The sequence below is a fragment of the Oryctolagus cuniculus genome, chromosome 17, assembly GCF_051225735.1.
Source record: "Oryctolagus cuniculus isolate XC-2025 breed Fujian yellow rabbit chromosome 17, ASM5122573v1, whole genome shotgun sequence".
NCBI classification, from domain to species: domain Eukaryota; kingdom Metazoa; phylum Chordata; class Mammalia; order Lagomorpha; family Leporidae; genus Oryctolagus; species Oryctolagus cuniculus.
In genome coordinates this window covers 35,554,028-35,580,534 of record NC_142883.1, presented here as the reverse complement: position 1 = coordinate 35,580,534, position 26,507 = coordinate 35,554,028, and the positions used below count along the sequence as shown (strand labels likewise).

The following is a 26,507-nucleotide window of genomic DNA, read 5'->3' as shown; positions in this document are numbered from 1 at the left end:
TAACTGAAGAATCAAGAGGACTCTTTGAGACACTAAGACTTTCTACAACACCTCTATTAAGGACATGCCCCTCAATGTTGCTGACCTCATCTGTAGAAGCTGTCCTACTACCTAGCTCCCCTGGGGTTTAGTCTTGTATAACTGAAGAGAAGCAGGAGCGGGGAGGAGAGGCAGCAAAGAGATGAACATCTTGTAATTTTTTTTCCTTTGAATAAATGTCATTTTTTGAAGCAAAAGAAAAAAAATCAATGTAATTCATCTTATCAAGAGGATATCAGAAAAAAAATCACATAATCCTATCAGCGGATGGAGTACTTTTTTTTTTTAAGATTTATTTATTTATTTGCAAGGCAGAGTCACAGAGGGGCAGAGGCAGAGGGGGATCGGGGCAGGGGAGGCCTTCTATCTGCTGGTTTATTCCCCAGATAGCCACAATGGCCAAAGCTCTGTCAATCCAAAGCCAGAAGCCAGGAGCTTCTTCTGGGTCTCCCATGCGGCCACACAGGTCCAAGGACTTGGGCCATCTTCTATTGGTTACCCAGGCCATAGCAGAGAGTTGGATCGGAAGTGGAGCAGCCAGGATGTAAACCAGCGCCCATATGGGATGCCAGTACTGCAGGCGGTGGCTTTACTTGATATGCCACAGCACCAGCCCCAGGTTTGTTTGGTTTTGCTTTTAAGATTTATTTTATTTATTTGAAAGGCAAAGTGACACAGAGGGAGAGACAGAGAGAGAAAGAGATCTTCCACCTGCTGGTTCACTCCCCAAATAGCTTAACCACCAGGGCTGGTCTGGAGGGAAGAAGGGGGGATTATCATCATATTCATAGAATTGATCTGGGAAACATACTGAATCTGTTAAAAAAAACTAATTAGCATTTTAAAAATTAAAATCTTAAAAAATTTGTTTTTTATTCTGCAAAGAGTCAAACCCAAAGAAAAGTTAAAAGAATTTGACAATCAGCATTAATTCATGAGCCTGTATTTGTCAGATAATTAGTATTTCTTAACTGTTTGGGAAAATGGCAGATAATCATTTTATTTACCATATGTATGTGATAATGTTAAAAATAAATTAAAACCATGAGAAAATGACCTCCAAAATACTGATAAAATTGGTTATTTTCTCCTCAATACTAAAAATATTTTAAATATTAAAAAGAAAAAAGGAAGGACTGGGAAGGAAAAAAAAAAAAAAAAAACCAGCCCAAAGCTGCCCAACACCAACACTCTATCAGAAGATCAACAGCGCACTCTGCTGGATCTATGCCTCTTCTACACAATAGAGAAAAGGAATGAAAAAAACTTGCTATACTACATCAGATAAAATTACTTTTACTGAAGGATATATAAAGAACATTAGCATTTATTTAATAAATAAACAAAGAGTGGTTATAGGGGATGGCGCTGTGGCATAGCAGGTAAAGCCACCAATTGCAGTGCCCACATCCCATATGGGCGCCGGTTCGAGTCCCGGCTGCTCCACTTCTGATCCAGCTCTCTGCTATGGCCTGGGAAAGCAGTGGAAGATGCCCTAACTCCTTGGGTCCTTGCACCCATGTGGGAGACCCAGAGGAAGCTCCTGGCTCCTGGCTTCGGATCAGTGTAGCTCCGGCCATTGCAACAAACTGGGGAGTGAATCAGCAGATGGAAGACCTTTCTCTCTCTCTCTCTCTCTGCCTCTCCTTCTCTGTGTAACTCTGACTTTCAAATAAATAAATTAAAAAAAAAAAACTTCTCCTTATGAGGATATCCTAATATAATTAATAAAATACAAATAAATTCTTAAGAAAAATATTGTAACTGGCAGAACAAAGTAACATCACCATGCATCACCAGACTGCTGACATAAGAGTTATCAGTATAAAAAATGAATCTAAACAAAGAGAACAAATGGTGGACGCGAGAAGATTACTCAAATAAAGAAGATTTTGACACTATTTTCTAACTTGAAAACAGAGTAAAGAGCCTGGCGATGACAGAGAAAGAGACAACTACCGGGGCCAGTGTTTTTGGCACGGTGGGTTAAAGTGCCATCTGCCAGCCAGAATCCTCTATCTGGTGTGCCAGTGCAAGTTCTAGATGTTCTGCTTTCAATCCAGCTCCCTGCTAATGTGCATGGGAAAGCAGCAGGAGATGGCCCAAGGACTTGGGTCCTTGCCACCCAAGGGAAGAACTGAAAGGAGTTCCAAGCTCTTGGCTTCAGCCTGGTCTGACTGTTGCAAGCATTGCAGGAGTGAACTACTGGATGGAAGATATTTGTCTGTCCCTCTCTCTCACTCTTCCCAATGCATAAATCTTAAACTAAAAAGACAACCACCTAATTTTCTAATCCACAGTTTGTAAACTAAATTACTTTAATAAAAACTTTTAAAATCCAAAAGAAAAATTCAAAAAGCTTAGTGTCAAATCCAAGGGAACTTAAACTAATTTCATTAATTAATGAGAGCATTAAACTAATTACCCAACTAACTTAAAAAGTTTGTCCAGAATTATGTAACTACCAGTTTGAACAGTACTAAGAATATAAAATTTAGGGGCCGGCGCTGTGGCGTAGTGGGTAAAGCCACCGACTGCAGCGTTGGCATCCCATATGGAACCCAGTTCGCGTCCAGGCTGCTCCACTTCCAATCCACTCTCTGCTATGGCCTGGGAAAGCAGTGGAGGATGGATGGCCCAAGTCCTTGGGCCCCTGCACCCACATGGGAGAGCACAAAGAAGCTCCTGGCTTCTTGTGGTCATCTGAGGAGTGATCCAGCGAATGGAAGACCTCTCTCTCTCTCTGCCTCTCTGTAACTCTGCCTTACAAATAAAATAAATAAATCTTTTAAAAAAAAAAAATATATATATATATATAATTTGTATCTTCATAAGGAACAGAACTAAATAATTAATTCATGAATCCAAATAAATAAATATGCTTCTGAAAATAAACACCATCTGAAGTTTCTCCTATCGTTCAGTAATATCCACGATGGGAACAGTATCCTTAGAATCTGAAAACATTAGAGCTCAATGAGATACACGTTATTATTCAATCTAGTCCCACCCATGTTTTCCTTCCATTTCACGGAACAGGTTTTGTTTTTGCGTTTTTTTTTTTTTAAAGACTTACTCATTTGAAAGGCAGAGTTACAGACAGGCAATTTCCATCTGCTGGTTCATTCTCTAAATACCTGCAATGGCCCCGGCTGAGCCACATGGAAGCCAGGAGCGTCATCGGGATCTCCCTTGAGAGTAGCAGGGGCCTAAGCACTTGGCCTACCTTCCACTGCTTTTCCAGGTGCATTAGCAGGCAGCATGATTAAAAGTGGAGAGACCAGGACACCAACTGGGGCCCACATGGCATACCGGCACTGCAAGCAGCGGCTTCACTTGTTGAGACAATAATGCCAGCCCCAAGGAACAGGTTTTAAAAAGAGATATGTTATTTACCTAAGTCCTCCAATTTATTTTATTCAAGATCTTTAGATGGCCTAAATTAAAATATTACAGATGAAAGGTGAGACATATGATCTGTCAACATAAGCAAAATTTTTAAAAGATGGACTTCATTTTCTCAATTACTATATACAAAATTTTGAAGATAAATTAATTTCTAAAGCTACTAGATAATAGCAAAAATTGTGGGGCCGGCGCCATGGCTCACTTGGTTAATCCTCTGCCTGCAGCACTGGCATCCCATAAGAGCGCCAGGTTCTCGTCCCGGTTGTTTCTCTTACAATCCAGCTCTCTGCTGCGGCCCGGGAGTGCAGTGGAGGATGGCTCAGGTGCTTGGGCCCTGCACGCACGTGGGAGACCAGGAGGAAGCACCTGGCTCCTGGCTTTGGATCAGCATAGCTCTGGCCGTGGCGGCCATTTGGGGAGTGAACCAACGGAAGGAAGACCTTTCTCTCTGTCTCTCTAACTCTACCTGTCAAATAAAAAAAAAAAATTTGTGAAATGAAAATGTATGGAACTTTTTTCTACTTCTTTATCAAATTACCTATTCGAAAATCTAGAGAAAATATTTTTATGATTAATAATAGTCACTTTGCGCCGTCGCCGCGGCTCAGTAGGCTAATCCTCCACCTTGCGGTGCCGGCACACCGGGTTCTAGTCCCGGTCGGGGCACCGGATTCTGTCCCGGTTGCCCCTCTTCCAGGCCAGCTCTCTGCTGTGGCCAGGGAGTGCAGTGGAGGATGGCCCAAGTGCTTGGGCCCTGCACCCCATGGGAGACCAGGAGAAGCACCTGGCTCCTGCCTTCAGATCAGCGCAGTGCGCCAGCCATTGGAGGCCATTGGAGGGTGAACTAACGGCAAAGGAAGACCTTTCTCTCTGTCTCTCTCTCTCACTGTCCACTCTGCCTGTCAAAAATAATAATAATAATAATAATAATAATCACTTTGCAAAAGACTCAGAAATGTTATACCAGAAATCAAACAAGTTCCTAAAAGAAAAACACACTCCTTTATGACAGCCAAACATCCCCCCCCACACACCTCTACAGATTCAATTCATCCATTGGAAAGGCAGAGCGAGAGAGGGAGAAAGAGAGATCTTCCTCTGGTTCATTCCCCAAATGCTGCAATGGCCAGGGCTGAGCCAGGCTGAAGCCAGGAGCCTGGAAATCCATTCCGGTCTCTAATATGGGCAGCAGGGGCCCATGCACCTGGGCCATCTTCCATTGCATTTCCAAGTGAACCAACATGGAACTGGATTGGAAGAAGAGCAACCAAGATTGGAACTGGTACCATAAAAAGGGTGCTTGTGTCACAGGTGGCAGCTCAACCTCCTGTACCATACTGGCCAAAAGATACCATTCTGTAAATCTATTATTTCTACTCATATTCCCATTCTTTCTTATAATGTTTCCATAAAGATGATTGATCTTGGTCCTCTAAAAAACTATATAGATCATTTTACTTAAGTATTTATGGAGTTCTTTGCTATTCAGAAAGTACATAAAATTACTTTATGTATTCATGCTTTTTATTATAGACTACCAAGAAAATACTTCTTGTACTGCAAAAATGTTTTGATGTCCATTAAATTTACTTCATACATGTTTAATTAGCATGGCATATATCATTTATGTCTTAATACACAGAAGTTCTGTGTCACTTGACTTACTAGATTTAATAAGGAAATTTGTTCAATAAATCATCAAACTTACAGGAAACTGTCAGAAACTTAAACCATTAACATTATGAGTAATAAATCACCCACTTAAGAACAATTATTCTGGGGCTGGCGCTATTGCACAGGTTAATCCTCTGCCTGTGGCATCGGCATCCCTTATGGGCACCATTCTAGTCACAGCTGCTCCTCTTGTGATCCAGCTCTCTGCTATGGCCTGGGAAAGCAGTAGAAGATGGCCCAAGCGCTTGGGCCCCTGCACCCATGTGAGAGACCTGGAAGAAGCTCCTGGCTCCTGGCTTTGGATCACTCAGCTCCGGCCATTGCATCCACTCGGGGAATGAACCAGCAGATGGAAGACCTCTCTCTGTCTCCCTCTCTCACTGGTCTATAATTCTCAGATAAATAAATAAAATCTTTTTTAAAAATTTAAAAGAACAATTATTCATTTCTATAGGAATATGGAATTTTGCCAGCTTGAGCCAAGAAAGAAAATACGTACTTATGGTTTAAAAATAAAACTGATATAAACATACAGACATACAGATGTACAGCTAAGTTATGTTTTAACAATGACAAGACCATACTATATGATCAGCATGTCAATATACTACATAACCAAAGAGAGAAATCAATGAAAGCACTTAGCTTAAAATTCAAGTACTCAGCACAACAGCTTTGCTTACTGCCAAGTTGTCTAGACTCTACATAGCTTTTAGCCATAAACAACTTTAACAGATTATTAAACTAAGCTTTTACTCAACTATAAACCTTTTAGCAACATTTAAAGATAGGAACTACATGGCAGCATTTAGTGAAGACCTGTCCCTTGCCAGCATTGGGTATAGTGGGTTAAGTGGCTGCCTGCGATGTCTACACTCCATTTGGGCTCCAGTTTGTGTCCCGGCTGCTACTCTTCTGATGCAGATCCCTTCTTCTTCTTTTTATTTATTTTTTAAGATTTATTTTTTTTACTTGAAGGGAAGAATTACAGAGAAAGAGAAAGAGATAGGGAGAGAGAGCAAGGTCTTCTATCCGCTAGTTCAATCCTCAAATGACCGCAATGGAGCTGAGCCAATGTGAAACCAGGAGCCAGGAGCTTCTTCCAGGTCGCCCATATAGGTGCAGGGGCCCATGGAGTTGGGCTATCTTCTACTGCTTTCCTAGGCCATAGCAGAGAGCTGGATCAGAAGAGGAGCAGCCAGGACTCGAACTAACCCCAATATGAGATGCCGGCACTGCAGTTGGTGGCTTTACCTGCTACACCAACAGGACCGGCCCCCCAGTTCCCTTCTTACATGCCTGGGAAAGCAGCAGAAGATGGTCCAAGTATGCTGCCCCCTGCTATCTAAGTGGAAGACACAGAAGCAGCTCCTAGATTCAGCCTGGTCCAGTCCTGGCCATTCGGTGAGACAACCAGCAGATGGAAGATCTCTCTGTCTCTCTACTTCTCACTGTAACTCTGCCTTTCAAATAAATGTCTTTAATAAAAAAAAAAAAAAAAAAAAAAAAAAATTGGTTCAGCAGAATGGAAGACCTTTCTCTCTTTGGCTCTACCTTTCTCTGTAACTGTCTTTCAAATAAATAAAATAATTCTTTAAAAAAAAAAAACGTTCTATATCTGGCTGCAACTCTAGACTCCAGCATCTTGTTAATTGAGTCTCTAGGAAACAGTGACAATGGCTTAGGTAACTGGGTTCCTATCATCCATGTGGGAGACCTGCACTGAGTTTCCAGCCCAGCCCTAGTCCATCCCTGGCCATTTTGGGCACAGATAGAAGTTCTGTCTCGGTGTTTCTCTGTCTCTCAAATGAAAATTTAAAATAATTTTTTGAAAATTTGAACAGGGGGTCGGTGTTGTGGTATAACAGGTTAAGCTACTGCCTGCATCCCATAAGAACCCCAGTTCTGCTTCTGATCCAGCTCCCTGCTAATGTGCCTGGGAAAGCAGAAGATGGCCCAAGTGCTAGAGTCCCTGTCACCCACATGGGAGACCAGGACAAGGTTCCAGGCTTCTGGCTTCAGCTTGGCCCAGTCCCAGCCATTTTAGCTACTTGGGGAGTGAACCAGCTGCGCGCGCGCGCGCTCTCTCTCTCTCTCTCTCTCTTTCTCTCCCTGTAAATTCTGCCTTTCAAGTGAATAAATAAATAAATCCTTAAAAAAAATTCACTAAGATTCCACAAACAAATATTTACTAAGACAACCAGCGCTGTGGCGTAGCAGGTAAAGCTGCTGCCTGCAGTGCCGACATCCCCTATGGGTGCTAGTTCGGGTACTGGCTGCTTCACTTCCCATCAGCTCTCTTATGGCCCAGGAAAGCAGCAGAAGATGGCCCAAGTCCTTGGGCCCCTGTACCTGCATGGGAGACCCTGAAGAAGCTCGTGGCTCATGATCGGTCTAGCTCCAGCCTTTGCAGCCATTTGGGGAGTAAACCAGCAGATGGAAGACCTCTCTCTCTTTCTCTTTCTGTCTCTCTGTAACTCTGCCTTTCAAATAAATAAAGAAATCTTTAAAAAAATTATTTACTAGGTAACTAATATGTGATATATGCTGTTCTAGGCACTAAAGATCCACATGAAAGAGATAGACATTACATTCTTTTTTTTTTTTTTTTTTTTTTTTTTTTTGACAGGCAGAGTTAGACAGTGAGAGAGAGAGAAAAAGGTCTTCCTTCCGTTGGTTCACCCCCAAAATGGCTACTATGGCTGGCGCGCTGCACCAATCCAAAGCCAGGAGCCAGGTGCTTCCTCCTGGTCTCCCATGCAGGTGCAGGGGCCCAAGCACTTGGGCCATCCTCCACTGCCTTCCCAGGCCACAGCAGAGAGCTGGACTGGAAGAGGAACAACCAGGACAGAATCCAGCGCCCCGACCAGGACAAGAACTTGGGGTGCCGGCACAGCAGGCAGAGGATTAGCTAAGTGAGCCGTGGCGCCAGCCGACACTACATTCTTATACAGCAAATAGATAATAAGTATGTATACGAATTCATACTAACAGTACAGCCACCAAAAAAAATAAGGTCCCATGAAAGAAAACAAGAAAAAACAGGCAGATTCAAACATCTATCACATATTACAATGATGATGATTAACAATTTAACTTTAGAAACTCCTACATGACTTCTCAAACTCTAAGACTTCTGTAAGATCAACAAGAAAATGCAAACTAAATCTATAGTAACTGATGACAAAAGCACAGAGGCCTAGGAATGGGGTGATGGGGCAGAGAAAAAACAGCTACAGGTCTGTCGTGCACTTAGAATGAAGGTTTTCCAGATATCTTTGTAATATCATGTACTGGTCATTTGCATGACATCGAGCTCACTGAGTTTATAGCTCTTGGAAATGCTGACATTTCATTATACACAGCAAAAAGTTACACTCTGCGATATCACTAGCAATTTAACCAAAAAAGTCTGTAAATATCAGAAAGCTGCATGCTTACAGCAATTACAGACTTTTCTAATTTCTGATTTCCATTAAAACACTCAAATTTTATCAACCTCACTCCATTTATCATCAACAATTATCAAGCATAGTATAAAGCGGCTAGCTCAGCTCACAATCCAAACTACCCCACAAGTGCTTCTCCTCAAGACACCCACCCTATTTATGTATGCAAGTTTTATGAGCACTACTCACTTCCTCACACAGAATATTAAATATCTCAAGGGCTAAAATTTAATAATTTAACTCATTTTTACTGCTTCATTAAGGACATTCTTAAGTAAAATGGACTTTTTTTAAACTATAAATAGATGGTAAAGAGAAGTACCATCAACATGATTTGGTTACAGTTTTATTAATATTTTCTGCACTGCCAGTACAAATGTCAGGACAATAAAAGAGGCAACTAACATAATAATACTATTATGTAAATACTTTTAATCTCAAGGACAACCCAAAAAACACGTCAGGAGTCTCTATAGTCCCTAGGATTCCTCCTTGAAAACCACTGCCCTAGGACACTCTTGGAGTTCACAAACATTAGAATATTTTAAATTGAAAAAAATAATTTTCAGATCTCTCTTTAATCTAATTCTTTCATTTTATAGATGAGGATCTGAGGCATACAGTACACTGTTTACCATCTCACATATTAGTAGCAGAGGTATGACACAGCATAGGACTTCCAAGCTTTTTTCTTCTCTTTCTTCAAGAATGGATTTAAAAAATCCCAGTTTCCTTCTTTAAACTGAATAATCACATACATACATACATACATTTTGTGGTGAAAAGGAGTTTATCTTTTCTGATGGAGAGTTAAGTGTTACGGTCTCTTCTGAAACAACTTTTGCATTCAAATGAATTTCTTCCTTTTCAAAACAATGACGTTTTCTAATCTGTAAACACAGAAACAAAATGAACTTTAATGTAAACTAAAAAGTCTGACAGTCTAGTTATGTTATAGAACATCAAAACAGCTTTTTTTACACATCCGAAAACAAAAAAGCTTTCTAACTGGTAATAATAATTTTTTTAAAAAGATTAATTTATTTATTTGCAAGTCAGAGTTACACAGAAAGGAGAGGCAGAGAAAGAGAGAGAGAGAGAGGGAGAGAGGGAGAGAGGGAGAGAGGGAGAGAGGGAGAGAGGGAGAGAGGGAGAGAGGGAGGGAGGGAGGGAGGGAGGGAGGGAGAGAGGGAGGGATCCTCCATCCACTGGTTCATTCTCCAATTGGCCCCAACAGCCGGAGCTGCGCGGATCTGAAGCCAGGAGCCAAGAGCTTCTTACGGGTCTCCCACATAGGCACAGGGGCCCAGGTACTTGGGCCATCCTCCACTGCTTTCCCAGGCCTCAGCAGAGAAGTGGATTGGAAGTGGAGCAGCTGGGACTTGCACCAGCGGCCATATGGGATGCTGGCACATCAGGTGGCAGCTTTACCTGCTACACCACAGCACTGGCCCCTCTTTTTTTTTTTTTTTTTTTTTTAAGATTTATTTATTTATTTAAAAGACAGCATTACAGAGAGGCAGAGGCTGAGAGAGAGAGGTCTTCCATCCACTAGTTCACTCCCCAAGTGGCTGCAACAGCCAGAGCTGGGCAGATCAAAAGCCAGGAGCTTCTTCCAGGTCTTCCGCACAGGTGCAGGAGCCCAAGGACTTGAGCCATCTTTTATTGCTTTCCTAGGCCATAGCAGAGAGCTGGATTAGAAGTAGAGCAGCTGGGACTCAAACCAGTGCCCATATGGGATGTTGGCACTGCAGCCACAGTGCTGGCTCCTGAATATATTCTTATTCCTAATTGCCAAAGACTTATTTATTCAAGTCATAAGGGGAGAAAAAAGCATTTATACTGATAATTCCTTGCTTATAGACAAAATGATAACCAGTGAAGTCAGAGAATAAAATTTTTATGTTTAGACTGACTTCACAATATCCAACTCTACATACATACTAGTAAGGGGTGGGGAGAGAGAAGCACTTCATTTGTAACTGGTGCTTTTGCAAAAATAAACTGGTGGCGCGGCAGGGTGAGGAGGACTGGCATTGGGATGCAGTGAACTTTTACTCCTCTTGCAAAGCCAGCATCCCACACCGGAGTGCCAGCTCCAGTTTCAGTTGTTCTACTTCCAACCCAGCTTACCGCTAGTAACACCTAGGAAAGCGGCCTAAGACGGCTTAGGTATTTGGGCCCTTGACACCCACACAGAAGATCCAGATGGAGCTCCTGGCTTCTGGCTTCAGCCCGCCCAGCCCTTGATGTTGTGGCCATTTTGGAAGTAAACCAGCAGATGGAAGATCTTTTCTCTCTCTCTGGTTTCAAATAAATATAAAAATAAATCTTTAAAGAAAATCTTCTAAATAAACTAGTTTATTCTATTTCTAAAACCAAGCCTTAATCATAAAAATTAAAAAAGATTTTCAATGTAACGACACAACTACATAAGAATCCAAGTACACCTTAAATACATTTAATTAAAAGCACCAAATTACAAACCTACAAAAGGCATGCCAGTTAATAATTATTTTTATTTACAACTAAGTCTGTTAAAATCTCAGCCTCCCCAACCTCAGTGCCATGAATTCTGAGAAAACATTATGTTCATTTATAAAAAGTATACTTCATTAAAACATCTGGTAATTTCAACCATTAAGTAATTTTTAGAAATGTACAAATTTTATCATCAATTTTTTATGATTTATTCATTTACTTGAAGGGCAGAATATCAGATAAAGAAGGAGGGAAAGAGAGAAAAAGCTCCTCCATATCTGTCTGTTCACTCCCCCAAACAGTTACAAGGCTGGGCCAGGCTGAAGCCAGGAGCCTGGAATTCTACTGGAGGCTCCCACGTAATTGGACAAGTACTTGAGCCATCTTCTGTTGCTTTCCCAGGTGCATAGCAAGAAGCTGGATTGGAAGCCAGGACTCCAGTCAATGTTGTAATCAGTGGCTCATCCTGCTGTATCACAACATTGGGCCACATCCATCCATCTTCAGAACACAGTATGTAAAAGTAAGCACTGTCATTATGCTAAAACTATTAATATCAAAGAGCCTATAACATAAATATTCATATCAATGTTATTTTGGCCAAAAGAAAATGCCATTATTAGATTAAAAACAATGGAGTGGTTAAAAAGTTAAAGAGCTGTATTACCAAAATACACCTTCAGTTAAAAATTTACTATCAAATTCCTCATATGATGACAGCCAGGATTTGAACATCTGTACTTCTCCAGGGTCCATGTTCTTTCCTCCATATCCTACTGTCTTAATGTACATGAGGAATAATTCCAATTAGCTATGGTACTCTCTAAGACAAGAAAAATAAATACTAGAAACTGTGGGAGAAAAAACGACTACTCATATATTGAAAGAATCACCATTCTTAAGCCGGCGCTGTGGCTCAATAGGCTAATCCTCCACCTTGCGGCGCCGGCACACCGGGTTCTAGTCCCGGTTGGGGCGCCGGATTCTGTCCCGGTTGCCCCTCTTCCAGGCCAGCTCTCTGCTGTGGCCAGGGAGTGCAGTGGAGGATGGCCCAGGTGCTTGGGCCCTGCACCCCATGGGAGACCAGGAAAAGCACCTGGATCCTGGCTCCTGCCATCGGATCAGCGCGGTGCGCCGGCTGCAGCGGCGGCCATTGGAGGGTGAACCAACGGCAAAGGAAGACCTTTCTCTCTCTGTCTCTCTCTCTCACTGTCCACTCTGCCTGTCAAAAATTAAAAAAAAAAAAAAAAAAAATCACCATTCTGCTTCACCTAAGTGACATTACTGTGAATAATATGCTGTAATAACTCTTTTGTAACAAATATAAAATGAAGTTACAATACTGTCATTTAATATACTGCTGTCATGTTGCCCAACTGATCTCCAGAAGTGCTAATGAAAACCTGATTCTTGGGGCTGGCCCCGTGGCATAGCAGATTAAGCCTCTGCCTGTGGTACTGGCATTCCATATGGGCGCTGGTTCAAGTCCCAGATGCTCCACTTCCAATCCCTACTGGTGGCCTGGGAAAGCAGTGAAAGATGCTCAAGTGCTTGGACTCCTACTTCCACATGGGAGACGCGGAAGAAGTTCCTGGCCATTGCAGCCATTTGGGGAATGAATCACTGGATGGATGACCTCTCTATGTCTCTCCCTCTGTATGTCTATAACTCTACCTCTCAAATAAATAAAAAACTTGATTCTTGACTATACATAGTTAGCTTTCTTTTTTTTAAAAAGATTTTTATTTATTTATTTGACAGGTAGAATTACAGTGAGAGAGAGAGAGAAAGGTCTTCCTTCCATTGGTTCACTCCCCAAATGGCTACAATGGCCGGAGCTGCACCAATCCGAAGCCAGGAGCCAGGAGCTTCTTCCAGATCTCCCATGTGGGTGCAGGGGCCCAAGCACCTGGGCCATCCTCCTCTGCCCTCTTGGGCCACAGCAGATTGCTGGACCCCAGAAGAGGAGCAACCGGGACTAGCACCCATATGGGATGCCAATGCCACAGGCGGAAGATTTCCTACTGCACCATTGCACCAGCCCCCCATAGTTAACTTTAACTAACAAGATTATTTCACTGCCAACAAATTCTGTTTACCTGCTGTGCAGTTTCCAAGGGTCGAATTCTTTTCTTGTCTACTTGAAAGTCATCATTTCCATCCCTGGATTTGGATGCCTGTTTCTTGGCAGATAATTTTGCAGCCAACGTGTTTTTTTCAGGAGAGTCTTATGTAAGAATAAAAAATTAGCATAAAAATCTTAAACTTAGGAAATCAATACAGAAGAAAACTGAAACCAAGATGAAATATTTGTCAAATTTTCATAACACAGTTTAAAACAGGAAACACTGAACATGTTTCAAAAAGACTTTTTTACCAATTTACCAGATACAACAAACTTTTTGATGAACATGCCTCTTACAGGAGAAGTCCAATATTGATTTTTTAAATAGATTTAGTTTTTGTAGCCTACTTTCAAAAACAAGGTCTGAGAAATATAATTCTAAGATCCTCTCAGGAAACTGTATTTCATTTCAATAAAAATATTTCGGGGCTGGCGCTGTGGCACAGCGGGTTAACGCCCTGGCCTGAAGCACCAGCATCCCATATTGGCGCCGGTTCTAGTCCCGGCTGCTCCACTTCTGATCCAGCTCTCTGCTATGGCCCAGGAAAGCAGTAGAAGATGGCCCACGTCCTTGGGTCCCTGCACCAGCATGGGAGACCAAGAAGAGGCTCCTGGCTCCTGGCTTCAGATTGGTGCAGCTCCGGCCGTTGCAGCCATCTGGGGAGTGAACCATCGGATGGAAGACTTCTCTCTCTCTCTCTCTGCCTCTCCTCTCTCTGTGTAACTCTGACTTCCAAATAAATAAATAAATCTTTTTTAAAAAATCTTTCTTTACAGTATCTCAATGTTCTTTTTCTATTAAGCTTCTTCATCTTCGTTAGGCTTAAAAATATTGATTAGAGTCAAACTCATATAATCTATCTTTTAATACTACAATCCTGAAAGCTAATCGTCAAAGTCATCAGTGACTTTTTAATCACCCAATAATGTTAATTATCCCCACTTGACAATCTGACCACTAAATGAGAAGTCACTAACTTGCCCAACATCACATGACTGCTCAAGTGGCAGAGCTGGATGTGACCGAGTCCTGCTGACTCTAAGGTCTATGAGTGTAACCCCTAGGCACACAGCCAAACCCAACACCCCGGGAACACAGCAAACACATTTCCTTTTTCCTTAATGTTTATAACCCTGTTCTTAACTATTTCTATATACTGGTTTTTCCCTTTTCCTATGTGAGAATTCGGAAAGGCAGCATCGCCTTTGCTCCTCACTGTAAGTTCCTTGCACATCCTCGGCTTGAACTAATTTTACAGTTCATCTATTATACTGAGTTCATACAATAGCCAGATTCCATGAAAAACAAACAGTCCTTAATCTTAAAGGATTTACATATTATTTACAAGGTGAAAAATCTACATAAGCAAGCTCAACACACTTTTCAAAAAGCAAGTTTAGGCCTACACAAACACAGAAGTGAATCTATGCCACACACTATTGCTTTTAAAGTTTTTCAGAGGACTTTAAAAAAAATATATACTGCTTCAAATTTCTAAAATAGGGATGAAAGACCCAGAACTTCCTTGATCCACTATCCCGTTCCATTTGCAAGTTATGTTTCTTCCTAGGTGTCTTAAGAACACAAGTAGTTTGAAAAGCACTATATTCTAAAATCCTAACAGCCTTGCCTTCAATACGCAGATCTTTAATCTACCTAGAATGGATTTTTGTGCCTGGTGTAAAGTAGGCTTCCAATGTCAATTTTCACCATATGGGTACCTAACAGTCCCAATACTACATATGGAAAAGTCCCTCCTTTCCCCTACGCTCTGCATGAGAACTTCTATAAAAATAAAAAGTTTCTAGATATATGTGGAACTTGAGTTTGGTTCTTTATACATTGACATTAGTCTGGGGCCAGTGCTGTGGCGTAGCAGGTAAACCCGCCGCATGCAGAGCCAGCATCCCATGTGGGTGCCGGTTCGAGTCTCAGCTGCTGCTCCACTTCCAGCTCTCTGCCATGGCCCGGGGAAGGCAGTGGAAGAAGGCCCAAGTCCTTGGGCCCATGCACCCACATGGGAGACCTGGAGGAAGCTCCTGGCTCCTGATCAGCGCAGCACCGGCTGTTGTGGCCAATTGGGGGTTGAGCCAGCCGACAGAAGACTTCTCTCTCTCTCTGCCTCTCCTCTCCCTGTGTAACTCTGACTTTCAAGTAAAATAAATAACTCTTAAAAAAAAACACTGGCCTATCACTGTGCTATCATCAGACTTTATTAATGATTGCAGCTTTATGTCCTGTAAAATCAATCATGACATCTGGTAAATCAAGTTGCTCACTCAGATCTGCTGCTTTAAAAATATCTTGGCTATTCTTTGGATTTTCATACAGATTTTAGGCAAGGTATTTAATTCTGAGCTCTGCAATATCCAGAAAAGCCAATACAATAACAACAAAACAATCTAGTTCAGTGATTTTCAATCAGGGCACAGGTTAACACTACTACTCCTTACCTAGGGAAATGGACCAAGGCCTGGAGACACTTTTGGTTGTTCAAAAAGAGGTAGTACTAGCGGTGTCTAGTGTTAGAGGCCAGGGGTCCCTTCAAGCATCTCATGATACACAGGACAGCTCCCAAAACAAAGAATTATTCCAACTGTTAATATAAACAGTTGAGAAACCCTGTTCCAAATAAGTCAGTGGACTTGTATGGACTTAATGCACAGACCCATTAAAGACGTTGGAAATGTTTACTAAGTCTTAATTTAGTTTTAGAAAAGCTTAATTGCCATGTAACACAGAAGAGTAATCCCAATTTACCAAAACAAAAATCAGAGGTGGACATTTGGTAGAGTTGTTAGGGTGCTGCTTGGGACACGCGTATCCCATCGGAGAGTGCCTGGGTTCAAGATCCAGCTGTGCTCTCAATTCCAGCTTCCTGCTAATGCATATGCGGAGAGGCAGCAGGAGATGGCTCGAGTACCTGGGTTCCTGTCACCCAGGTGAGAGACCTAGATTGAGTTCTGCAATCCTGGCTTTGGCCTGGCCCAGACTGCCTATTGCAAGCCTTTGAGAAGTGAACCAGAGGATAGAAAATATGTCTACCTGTCTATCTTTGCTTTTCAAATAGACGCAATTTTTTTTTTGAAAAATGGGTCATAAATGTTAAATCTGAAACAGTAGCAATAAAAAATTTAACAATAGGAAAATAATCTAATAACAGAAAAATTATTTAAACAGACTTTTTTTAAAGATATAGTTATTTATTTGAAAGTCAGAGTTACACACACACACACACACACACACACACACAGAGGTCTTCCATCGATGGCTCATTCTGCAATTGGCCACAACAGCTGGAGCTGTGCCAATCCAAAGCCAGGAGCCAGGAGCCAGAAGCTTCTTCCAGGTCTCCTGCACCGGTGCAGGGTCCCAAGGACTTGGACCATCTTCTACTGCTTTCCCAGGCCATAGCAGAGAGCTGGATTGGAAGTGGAGCAGCCAGGTCTCGAACCAGCGCCCATATGGGATGCTGGCACTTCAGGCTAGGGCGTTAACCCACTGTGCCATAGCACCGGCCCCTAAACAGACTTTTAAAAAAATATTTATTTTATTGGCCAGCAACGCGGCTCAATAGGCTAATCCTCTGCCTGCAGTGCCAACACCCAGGGTTCTAGTCCCAGTCGGGGCGCAGGATTCTGTCCCGGTTGCCCCTCTTCCAGGCCAGCTCTCTGCTATGGCCCGAGAGTGCAGTGGAGGATGGCCCAAGTGCTTGGGCCCTGCACCTTCATGGGAGACCAGGAGAAGCACCTGGCTCCTGGCTTCGGATCGGTGCGATGCACCGGCCGCAGCACGCCGGCCACAGGGCCATTGGAGGGTGAACCAACGGTAAAGGAAGACCTTTCTCTCTGTCTCTCTCTCTCTCACTGTCCACTCTGCCTGTCAAAAAATAATAATAAAAAAATATATATATATATTTATTTTATTTGAAAAGCAAAGTCACACCAAAGCCAGAAGCCAGAAGCCAGCAGCTTCTTCCGGGTCTCTCATGTGGATTAAGGGCCCACGACACGAAGGCAAAGCAGATGATCCAAGCCAAGTGCTTGAGCCCCTGAATCCACATGGGAGACTGAGATGAAGCTCCTGATTCCTGGCTTCAGCCTGGCCCAGCCTGTCCACTGTGGCCATTTGGGGAGTGAACCAGAGGATGGAAGATCTCTCCTTTTCTGTCCCCCTCTGTCTCTGTGATTCTAACTTTCAAATAAACAAATAAATCTTAACAAGTCAAAAAATTATTTAAAAAATTGTCTTAATAAATTAACAACAGAAAAAAACTTCAAGGATTTTTGACTACTGTGTATATTATCTTAAAATAATTCCAGAAAAATTAGAGACACAAAATGATTAACATGCTAACTAAATTTATCTAAATTAAGTCTCCTAACAGTAAGAATTAAGGCCCCTGTTAGATACACAGACCCCCACAAAATGTAAATTACCTTGACAAGTTGATGAAGCTCCACTTCTTTCAGAAGGTAGTTTGCTTGGACTGTTGAAATGACGTGAAGTTCGTTGGTTCATGTCATTGTTTGTAAAAGTCTTCGAGTGGCATGTACAACAACATGACAATGGTTCTTCAGCTTTTTTGTGTGAGCCCTCATCTACTGGCTTCCCTAAGAATGAAAAAAAAAAATCTCTATTTCTAATGTACAAGAATACTTCAAAAATTCAAGGAAATCTAATTAAAAGGTAACTTTAGAGGCAGGTGTTGGCATAGTGCTTTGGCATACTGCTTCACATGCTTGCACCCCACATCGGAGTGCCTGGGCTCCAGTTCCAGCTCCGCTCCTAATTCTAGCTTCCTGCTAACACACACCCTGAAAGGCAATAACTAATGGCTCAAGCAGTTGGGTCCCTGCCACCCACATGGGAAACTGGGATTGAGTTCCATGCTGTGGGTTTGGGCCTAGCCCTACCTCATTTGGGAACTGAACCAGCAGATATGAGATATCTCTCTCTCTCTCTCTTTCATCTTTCAAATAAAATAAACATGCTTAAAATAAAAACTAAGTTCTTACATAAAAAAATGACGGTTATTTTAGTGAAAAAAATTTTGAAATCCATACATACGAGGGATCTTTGAACAGATCACCAAAAAACGTATATAATGAAAACACTATGGGGGCCGGCACTGTGGCTCACTTGGTTAATCCTCCACCTGCACGCTGGCATCCCATATGGGTGCCGGGTTCTAGTCCCAGTTGCTCCTCTTCCAGTCCAGCTCTCTGCTGTTGATTGGCAGGGTGCATGTTATCAGGAAGCTGGCATCAGGAACAGAGCCTGGACTCAGCTGGGCCCACCTTGATAAGGGACATAGGCATCCCAAGCAGCGTCATAACCACCATTCCAAAAGAGTATTTAATTAGCTAGCACATGTTTAACCAGTCTGGATAAAGGTACTCAACTATATTGTTTTCAGGTTCCAATAAACAATCTGATGTTATCAAGCAACTACTTACCATTAAGAAGAGATTGTTGCCACGCTAAAGCAGAACAAAGTAAGGCCAAACTTTTTCCACTTCCTGTGGGGCTCTCCAACAAACAATGTTGTTTACTGTTTAAACCTCTGACAATCTATGAACACACAAACAAATTTAAAAAAAAAATCAATAAAAATTTTACCTTATTAGGGTTTCTTTCCATGGGGAGTACAAACAGAACAAGGAGAAGTGAGGCTGCACTCCAGGGAACACAATTCCAAAGAGAACCAGTATTTGGTATAAACTTTATTCCTTCATACCTCTCTAAGCTTATGTTGTATTTACAAGCACATGAAACCCAAGAGAAGACACAGAAGAAAGCAATCTGTGGCAAATTGTCAAAACAGCAATCATTTCTGTGAAACTGTAATATACTAATATCTATGATACCTTTAATAAAAACTAATTGGGGGTCGGCGCCACAGCTCACTTGGCTAATACTCTGCCTGCAGCGCTGGCACCCCAAGTTCTAGTCCTGGTTGCTCCTCTTCCAGTCCAGCTCTCTGCTGTGGCCCGGGAGGGCAGTGAAGGATGGCCCTGCACCCAGGAGGAAGCACCTGGCTCCTGGCTTCAGATCTGTGTAGCTCTGGCCATTGTGGCCATTTAGGGAGTGAACCAACAGAAAGAAGACCTTTCTCTCTGTCTCTCTCTCTCACTCTCTAACTCTGCCTGTCAAAAAAAAAAAAAAAAAAAAAAAAACTAATTGGGGACAATATTACTGAAATTAGAAACTATCAAAAACTTTGTTCAGAAATTAACAATTTCTAATAAAGTTGAAGATACCCAAGTCAAGGAATCAAAGCCTTTCCCACATAAACACAAGGAAACCTGGGTAACAGTATTCATAGCAGTATTTGTGACTGCAAAAGAATATGAACCACCTAAATGTCCACCAACAAGAAAACATCATTTCTGGCACAGTTATACAATAAAATATTATACCATAATCAAAATGAATTATCAATAGGACTATATTTTTAAAATAATATTGAGCAAAAAATAATTCTAGAGAGACAGGTATAGTATTACATGACTGCACAAGGTTTAATATGTAAAATTACTCCATATTATTTATGAATTTATACATATATAATAGAAGTATAAAAACATGGCTGGGATCTTAAGGATACTGTTCTAAGTTTTAAAAGGTTGACATAATAGGACAAATATTGTCTGTTTCTACAATACTGTAGATCAAATTCATACAACATGAAATAAAATGGAGGTTGCAAGGGGCCAATCGGAGAGGGAAATACAAAGTTATTATTTAGCTGCTTGGGACACTCACATCCCTTGTTTCCAGTCCTGGATCCACTTCCAAGATTCAAGCTTCCTGCCAGTGGGCATGCTAGGATGGCTCAAACACTTGGGTCTCTGCCACCCAGTGGGAGACCAGATTCAGACTCAGGCTCCCACCTTTGGAATGACTCAGCCCAAGTTGTGGACGTTTAAGGAATGAACCAGCAACTGAAGATCTCTCTGTGCTTTTCAAATACATACAAATTTAAAGTAAATGGTAATCGGGCCGGCGCCACGGCTCACTAGGCTAATCCTCCACCTGCGGCACCAGCACCCCGGGTTCTAGTCCCTGTTGGGGCGCTGGATTCTGTCCCGGTTGCTCCTCTTCCAGTCCAGCTCTCTGCTGTGGCCCGGGAAGGCAGTGGAGGATGGCCCAAGTGCTAGGGCTCTGCACCCGCATGGGAGACCAGGAGGAAGCACCTGGCTCCTGGCTTCGGATCGGCACAGTGCGCCAGCTGTAGCAGCCATTTGGGGGGTGAACCAACGGAAGGGAGACCTTTCTCTCTGTCTCTCTCTAACTCTGCCTGTCAAAAAATGAAAAAAAAAAAAAAAAGTAAATGGTAATCAAGAGGCAGTGCTGTGGCACATCGGGTTAAGCCACCACCTGCAATGCAGGCATCCAATATCAGAGCACTGGTTCAAGTCCTGGCTGGTCTATTTCTAATCCAGTTCCCTGTTAACGTGCATGGACTCCTGTCGTCCATATAGGCACTTGGCTAGAGTTCCAGGAGCTGGGCTCCTGGCTTCGGCATGGCCCAGCCCCGGCTATTGCACTTGCACTTACGTGGGGCATGAACCAGTACATACAACATCTCTTTCTCTCCCTTTCTCTATAACCCTGCCTTCCAAATAATAAAAAAGCTTGAAGTCATTAAATGTAAATAACTTCCATATGTAAATGACTTCCATAGTGATTCAGATTCTAATAAAAGTAACAAATCTATTTCAAAAAGTTACTGTTTAATGGGTGCAGTTTCAGTTGAGGGTGCTAAAAAAGTTGAAGAAAGGATAGTGGTGATGACTACGCAACTATGGAACTACACATAAGCCCACTTAACTACACATAAAAATGGTTAAAAAGGGAAACTTTATGTTACACATATTCTCCAACAGTCAAAATATTTTGAAATTTTGTTGAAAAGTTAAAAAAAAGAGGCCAGCACCGCGGCTCAATAGGCTAATTCTCCGCCTGCGGTGCTAGCACACCAGGTTCTAGTCCCGGTCGGGGTGCCAGATTCTGTCCCAATTGCCCCTCTTCCAGGCCAGCTCTCTGCTGTGGCCCGGGAGTGCAGTGGAGGATGGCCCAGGTGCTTGGGCCCTGCACCCCATGGGAGACCAGGAGAAGCACCTGGCTCCTGGCTTCGGATCAGCGCGGTGCGCCGGCCGCGGCGGCCATTGCAGGGGAGGTGTCTCTCCCTCTGTCTGTAACTCTACCTCTGAATTTAAGAAAAAATTAATGTACAAATTTGAGTCAAACAACTTTACAGCTTGCAAAATCTTGTCATTTTACTTCCTATTTTATTTACTGGTAACAACATGATTACTGTGCCTGAGTTAGTTGTTTTCCTTTCTCAGCTGTTTTAAGAATAAAAACAATAACTCAAGTTTATTGAGGGCTTGGCACAGCCAGGTGTTGTGCTAAGTGTCTTTTTCTAAACTTTTTCTTTCTTTATTTTGAGTGGACAGTGAGGGAGACAGAGAGAAAGGTCTTCCATCTGCTGGTTTACGCTCCAAATGACCACAGTGGCACCAGCGGAGCTGATCTGAAGCCAGCTTCTTCCGTGTCTTCCACGCTGGTGCAAGGGCCCATCTTCTACTGCTTTCCAAAGTCATAGCAGACAGCTGGATCGGAAGAGGAGAAGCCAGGACATGAACCAGCACCCATATGGGATGCCGGCATCGCAGGCAGAGCCTTAGTCCACTGCACCACAGCGCCAGCCCCTGTATATAAATTTTCTATAGGACTGAAATGGATGTCCATATCCATGGATTCAACCAACCAGATGGAAAACTATTCTGCAGCAGCTGTCATGGTGAGAAGGGCAGAAAACACATTTGGATTGAGTATCTACAGATTGCTTCATGTCATTATTACACAATATCTGTTTCCATAGCATTACATTGTTTTCAATGAGTAACCTAGAGATGATTTAAAGTATATGGGTAGATATGCACAGAGTATGTAAGTATAATGTCCTTTTATTAAAGAAACGTACAAATGTGCAGATTTTGTTTTGGGTGGTGGGGGAGATGGGTTCTAGAATCCGTCCACCATCGATACAGAGGGACTTCTGCACTTCAAAACAACTAGTTGATAAATCCATTATTCTGTGCAAAACATGGTAAATACTTAGTAGAAAGTAATCAGTCAATAAAGTAAACAGAAGTTCCAAATAAAGTGACGACATTTTTGGAGTATTCTTTCTTGCCCTGCAACTGTGGATATATACAATACTGTGTATATATCTTCCTAAAGGCTAGATGTTCTTCCAAATGAACCCAAGGAATATTCTCAATCCATTAACTGAGAATACAAATGCAGTCACACCGTCAGTTCTTTTTAATGAAGGCTTGACTGTTGAAAAATACTTACAGAATTCATCATAGCAAGCTGCGAGGGGTAAGCTTTACAAGGAAAGTTAATCTTCACTCCACCAATTGTATACTCAGACCCCACTGAAGACATAGTACTCATGTTTACCTCAGCTTCTTGGACTGCAACAGAAATGGAAATGAATACTGAGACAGTGCCAAAGAAAACCAGCAATCTAACATTAGGACAGAAACCTTGAAATAAACCGGAAGTAATAAGCCCACAAAGGTCCTTCAAAAAGTTTGTGGAAACTTTATTTTGGTTTCGAGGTTTCTGAAATCCATACAGTTTTTTGCATAATTTGCATTCCCTATTAACGAAGTACCGATATGAAAGCAAATGCAAGCAAAACAATGTCCTTGTCTTATGAATCACAGTGGCTGAGAGTTTATCTCGTCGGGGAAAGCCAGCTTTGCATCCCTACTTAGCCAGGAAATGGCTGGTAAGGCTTCTGACAAGCTACCCGCGTGCTCTAGGCCTCCGTGCCCTCATGAGTGAAGTAAGGACAGGAAGAACACCGACGCCGTAGAACCATCGTAAAGATCAAACACATGAATGTGCCAAAATGACAGCACACGTGCCCTGGAGAAACTAGGGCCTCTGGCACGATTACATCACTGTACTCAACCGACGGAAATCAATTCTGCAGGCAGCTCCCAACTCCACGGCCCAGCTCTTTCTCCTCCTATTCTGCACTTTTGTGTGGTCCTCCAGGTAGAAAGAAAAACCTGCGCCCGGTGTGGGGTAGCACAGACAGGTTCCCCATCACTGACAGGGCATCAGGTGTTACCCTCAGGTGTCTTTTGGACTTCCCTAGTCTAAAATCTTCCTCTGCAAGTATCCCTACCTTAAAGGGAGAAAAGGACCCTGGCACAAAGGGAGGCGCGCACTAACTCCTGTTTACACGTCCGAAGTCTGTTCCTTCATCTGCGGGGCTGAGGCAACCCTACCTGCCTGGAAGGGTCTCTATGACAATCGGCCAGGGCTGGGTGTACCTCGCCAGTGTCTGACGCATAAGAGGGGAGCCGCTGCAAGCCCCACCTGCCCCAGACCACCGGCCTGGACCTCGGATCCACACACACGGCACAGAAGGTGCCTCTGGGAACTGCCAGCAATTTCGGGGCACGGCTGCACTTCTGTGATGAGAAGTCCACAGACCTCTCTTCCGGTAACTATCTCCCAAGGAAATTAAAATCAATGCCGGCGGGGGGACGGGGGGGCGGTGATATACACTGTTATCAAAAATGGAACTATTTGCAACGGTGAAAAGGCAATAAATAAATTCCCCGTGCGAAGGTGGAGAGATGGTAAAAACAGCAACTCAGCCGAGGCCAACAATAACCTTAACCTCTCTGTGTGTTCCTTAAAGCATCACGACTGCATGTCTGCGTTCCAGCATCTGCTGATTCTCTCCGTAGAGCTCTGAGAAGGAAGCCTGGCGGAAACCTACTAGCTTCCCCTGCGACCAACAAGCCCACGCGGGCCCAGACACGTGAAACCCATCATCCAACACCTCAGCCCCGCCGAACTCGCCTGTGCGAGGGCTCCCCTCCGCCCGGAGCCGGCAGGGGCGCCCGGCCACCGCCGAGCCAGGCTTCGCGCCCCCGCTCCGCCCCAAGCTCCCTCAGACTTGCCTGTCCCGGGAAAGCCGAAGCAACGCCCACTCGGCTCCGATTCACCAGAGAAAAGGAAAAGTTTCAGAAAGCAGATAAAGGGGGCCCCTGGCAGAGAAGGAAGGGCACGCGCCTTAATCCTCTCCCTTCCTCTCCGGGCCGCCTCTCCCCGGGCTCCGCAGCCCTTTTTCTTCCCCAAGCTCAGTTCCCTCCCTCCACAACACAGCCCAAGACAAATTCCCGCCTCCCACCCCCTCGGTTCCCAGCACCCAATCGCCGAGCGAGATCAGACAACCAATCACCCGCAAAGACCGGAGACCAGGCAACCAATCCTGGCGCGAGGTTAGAGGGCGACCACTCTGGCACCCAATGGGAGCCTCAGAAGCAAAGACCGACGGAAGGTACTTGGCGGCAGCGGAAGGCGGTCACGCGGGAAGCGAAACCCTGGGGCAGTCCCCAGAGGCTCGTTTGAAGAAAAAGCACCTCCTCTTGATTTTTGAAATCGGTAATTTAAGCCGCGCCACATATTCCCTAGAAACTCGAATTCTCTCATTCTTAAAGTCGGGAGACCAACGGAGAAAACACATCTTTAAACTTTGCCTAGGTTTCCTCTGAGCTTCCATCAGCGCCCTGTCTTGCCCGAGTATAAGTAGCCACGGTATAAGGGGAAAAAACAAACAAGGCAGGAATGGGCCACACTGAGCCAAACTGGAAGATAAGGTTTGGTGACAGCTGGCTGCAAGGTTTCCGAATATTCAAGTCGCTCCCAAATGATAAAATCAGCCAGGCGGATGCTCTTAAAGCTTCCACCTCATTAAAGCTTGTCTGCCTTCCATCCCTCATGAAATTATTATTAGTCAAGAACAATTTTCTTGTTTTCTTAAAGACCGAGAGATTTCGCCAAGCTGTGGTGGTTTTTGTTGTTTCATTTTGGTTAGCCTGAACTAAGCTCAGATACTAGTGTCCCCAGAATAAAACCCTGAGATGACCTCTGAAATTCGGGTAACTTAGTTAGGGGAGGAAGGTTTGCTGGGAGGAGGGGGCAGGGGGCTACTTGATTTGTTTGCCTCACTTTCAGTTTTATTACATCTTCCCAAAATGGCAAAACTTGTCGTAAGAATAAATTCTACCCCTTTGCCTGGAAATCTCAATCCCAGATGAAACCTAAAATAAAAACTGATAATACCCCAATTGACAACAGTGCCTTTTTGTAATACTTAAATATTAACATGCAGCCTGCGATGTGGTACAGTGGATTAAGCAGTCTGCCTGCAACTCCGGCATCCCACATGGGCGCCATTGGAGTGCCAGCTGCTCCACTTCCCATCCAGCTCCCTGCTAATGTGCCTGGGAAAGCAGCAGGTGGCCCAAGTAGTTAGGCCCCTGGCTTTGGCCTGGGCCAGCCCCTGTCATTATGGTCATTTGGGGAGTAAACCAGCAGGTGGAAGATTCTCTCCCTCTCCCCTTCTCCCTTCTCTCTCTAACTCTGCCTTTTATTTATTTATTTATTTTTTTTTTGACAGGCAGAGTGGACAGTGAGAGAGAGAGAGAGAGAGACAGAAAGGTCTTCCTTTGCCATTGGTTCACCCTCCAATGGCCGCCGTGGCTGGCGCGCTACGGCCAGCGCACCACGCTGATCCCGATGGCAGGAGCCAGGTACTTATCCTGGTCTCCCATGGGGTGCAGGGCCCAAGCACTTGGGCCATCCTCCACTGCATTCCCTGGCCACAGCAGAGAGCTGGCCTGGAAGAGGGGCAACCGGGACAGAATCCGGCGCCCCGACCGGGACTAGAACCCGGTGTGCCGGCGCCGCTAGGTGGAGGATTAGCCCGTTGAGCCGCGGCGCCGGCCTAACTCTGCCTTTCAAATAAATAATCTTAAAAAATAAAACAATTTGGATATTATTTAATAATAAAAATATTATGGTTCACTCAAAGGGAGGTGGTTAGGATATATCAATACCATAGGTTATAAAACCCAAAATATTATAAAAATTAAACAATTTGCAAAAATGTTAAAGTGAAAAAAGCAGACTCTGAGTGTTACAAATTTAATAACATGAAAAAATATAGGCAGAGCTGAAGGAGAAATTTATTAAGACAGTGGGATAAAGTATGTTTATTGAATCTTTAAAAATACTTTCAAATTGTTGTTTTGCTTATAGAAATTTTTAAAGGGCTGGCACTGTGACAGAGCAGGTAAAGTCACCGCCTGAGGTGCCAGCATCCCATATGGGCCCTGGTTCAAGTCTGGGCTGCTCCACTTCCCATCCAGCTCTCTGCTGTGGCCTGGAAAAGCAGTGGAAGATGGCCCATGTCCCTGGGCCCCCTGCACCTGCGTGGGAG

The 26,507-nt window shown here is 43.4% G+C and overlaps 1 protein-coding gene across 1 annotated transcript in view; it reads right to left on the bottom strand.

Moving 5' to 3' along the window:
* The window catches only part of BRIP1 (BRCA1 interacting DNA helicase 1), a 208,876-nt gene extending 184,465 nt beyond the window's left edge, over window positions 1–24,411 (bottom strand). Inside the window, 6 exon segments of the mRNA XM_051824717.3 lie at window positions 9,341–9,460; window positions 13,151–13,278; window positions 17,617–17,790; window positions 18,637–18,751; window positions 22,550–22,671; window positions 24,184–24,411. Coding sequence (XP_051680677.3) covers window positions 9,341–9,460; window positions 13,151–13,278; window positions 17,617–17,790; window positions 18,637–18,751; window positions 22,550–22,651 — 639 coding nt within the window. The 5' untranslated portion in view covers window positions 22,652–22,671; window positions 24,184–24,411.
* Between the last annotated feature and the right edge of the window lie 2,096 nt (window positions 24,412–26,507).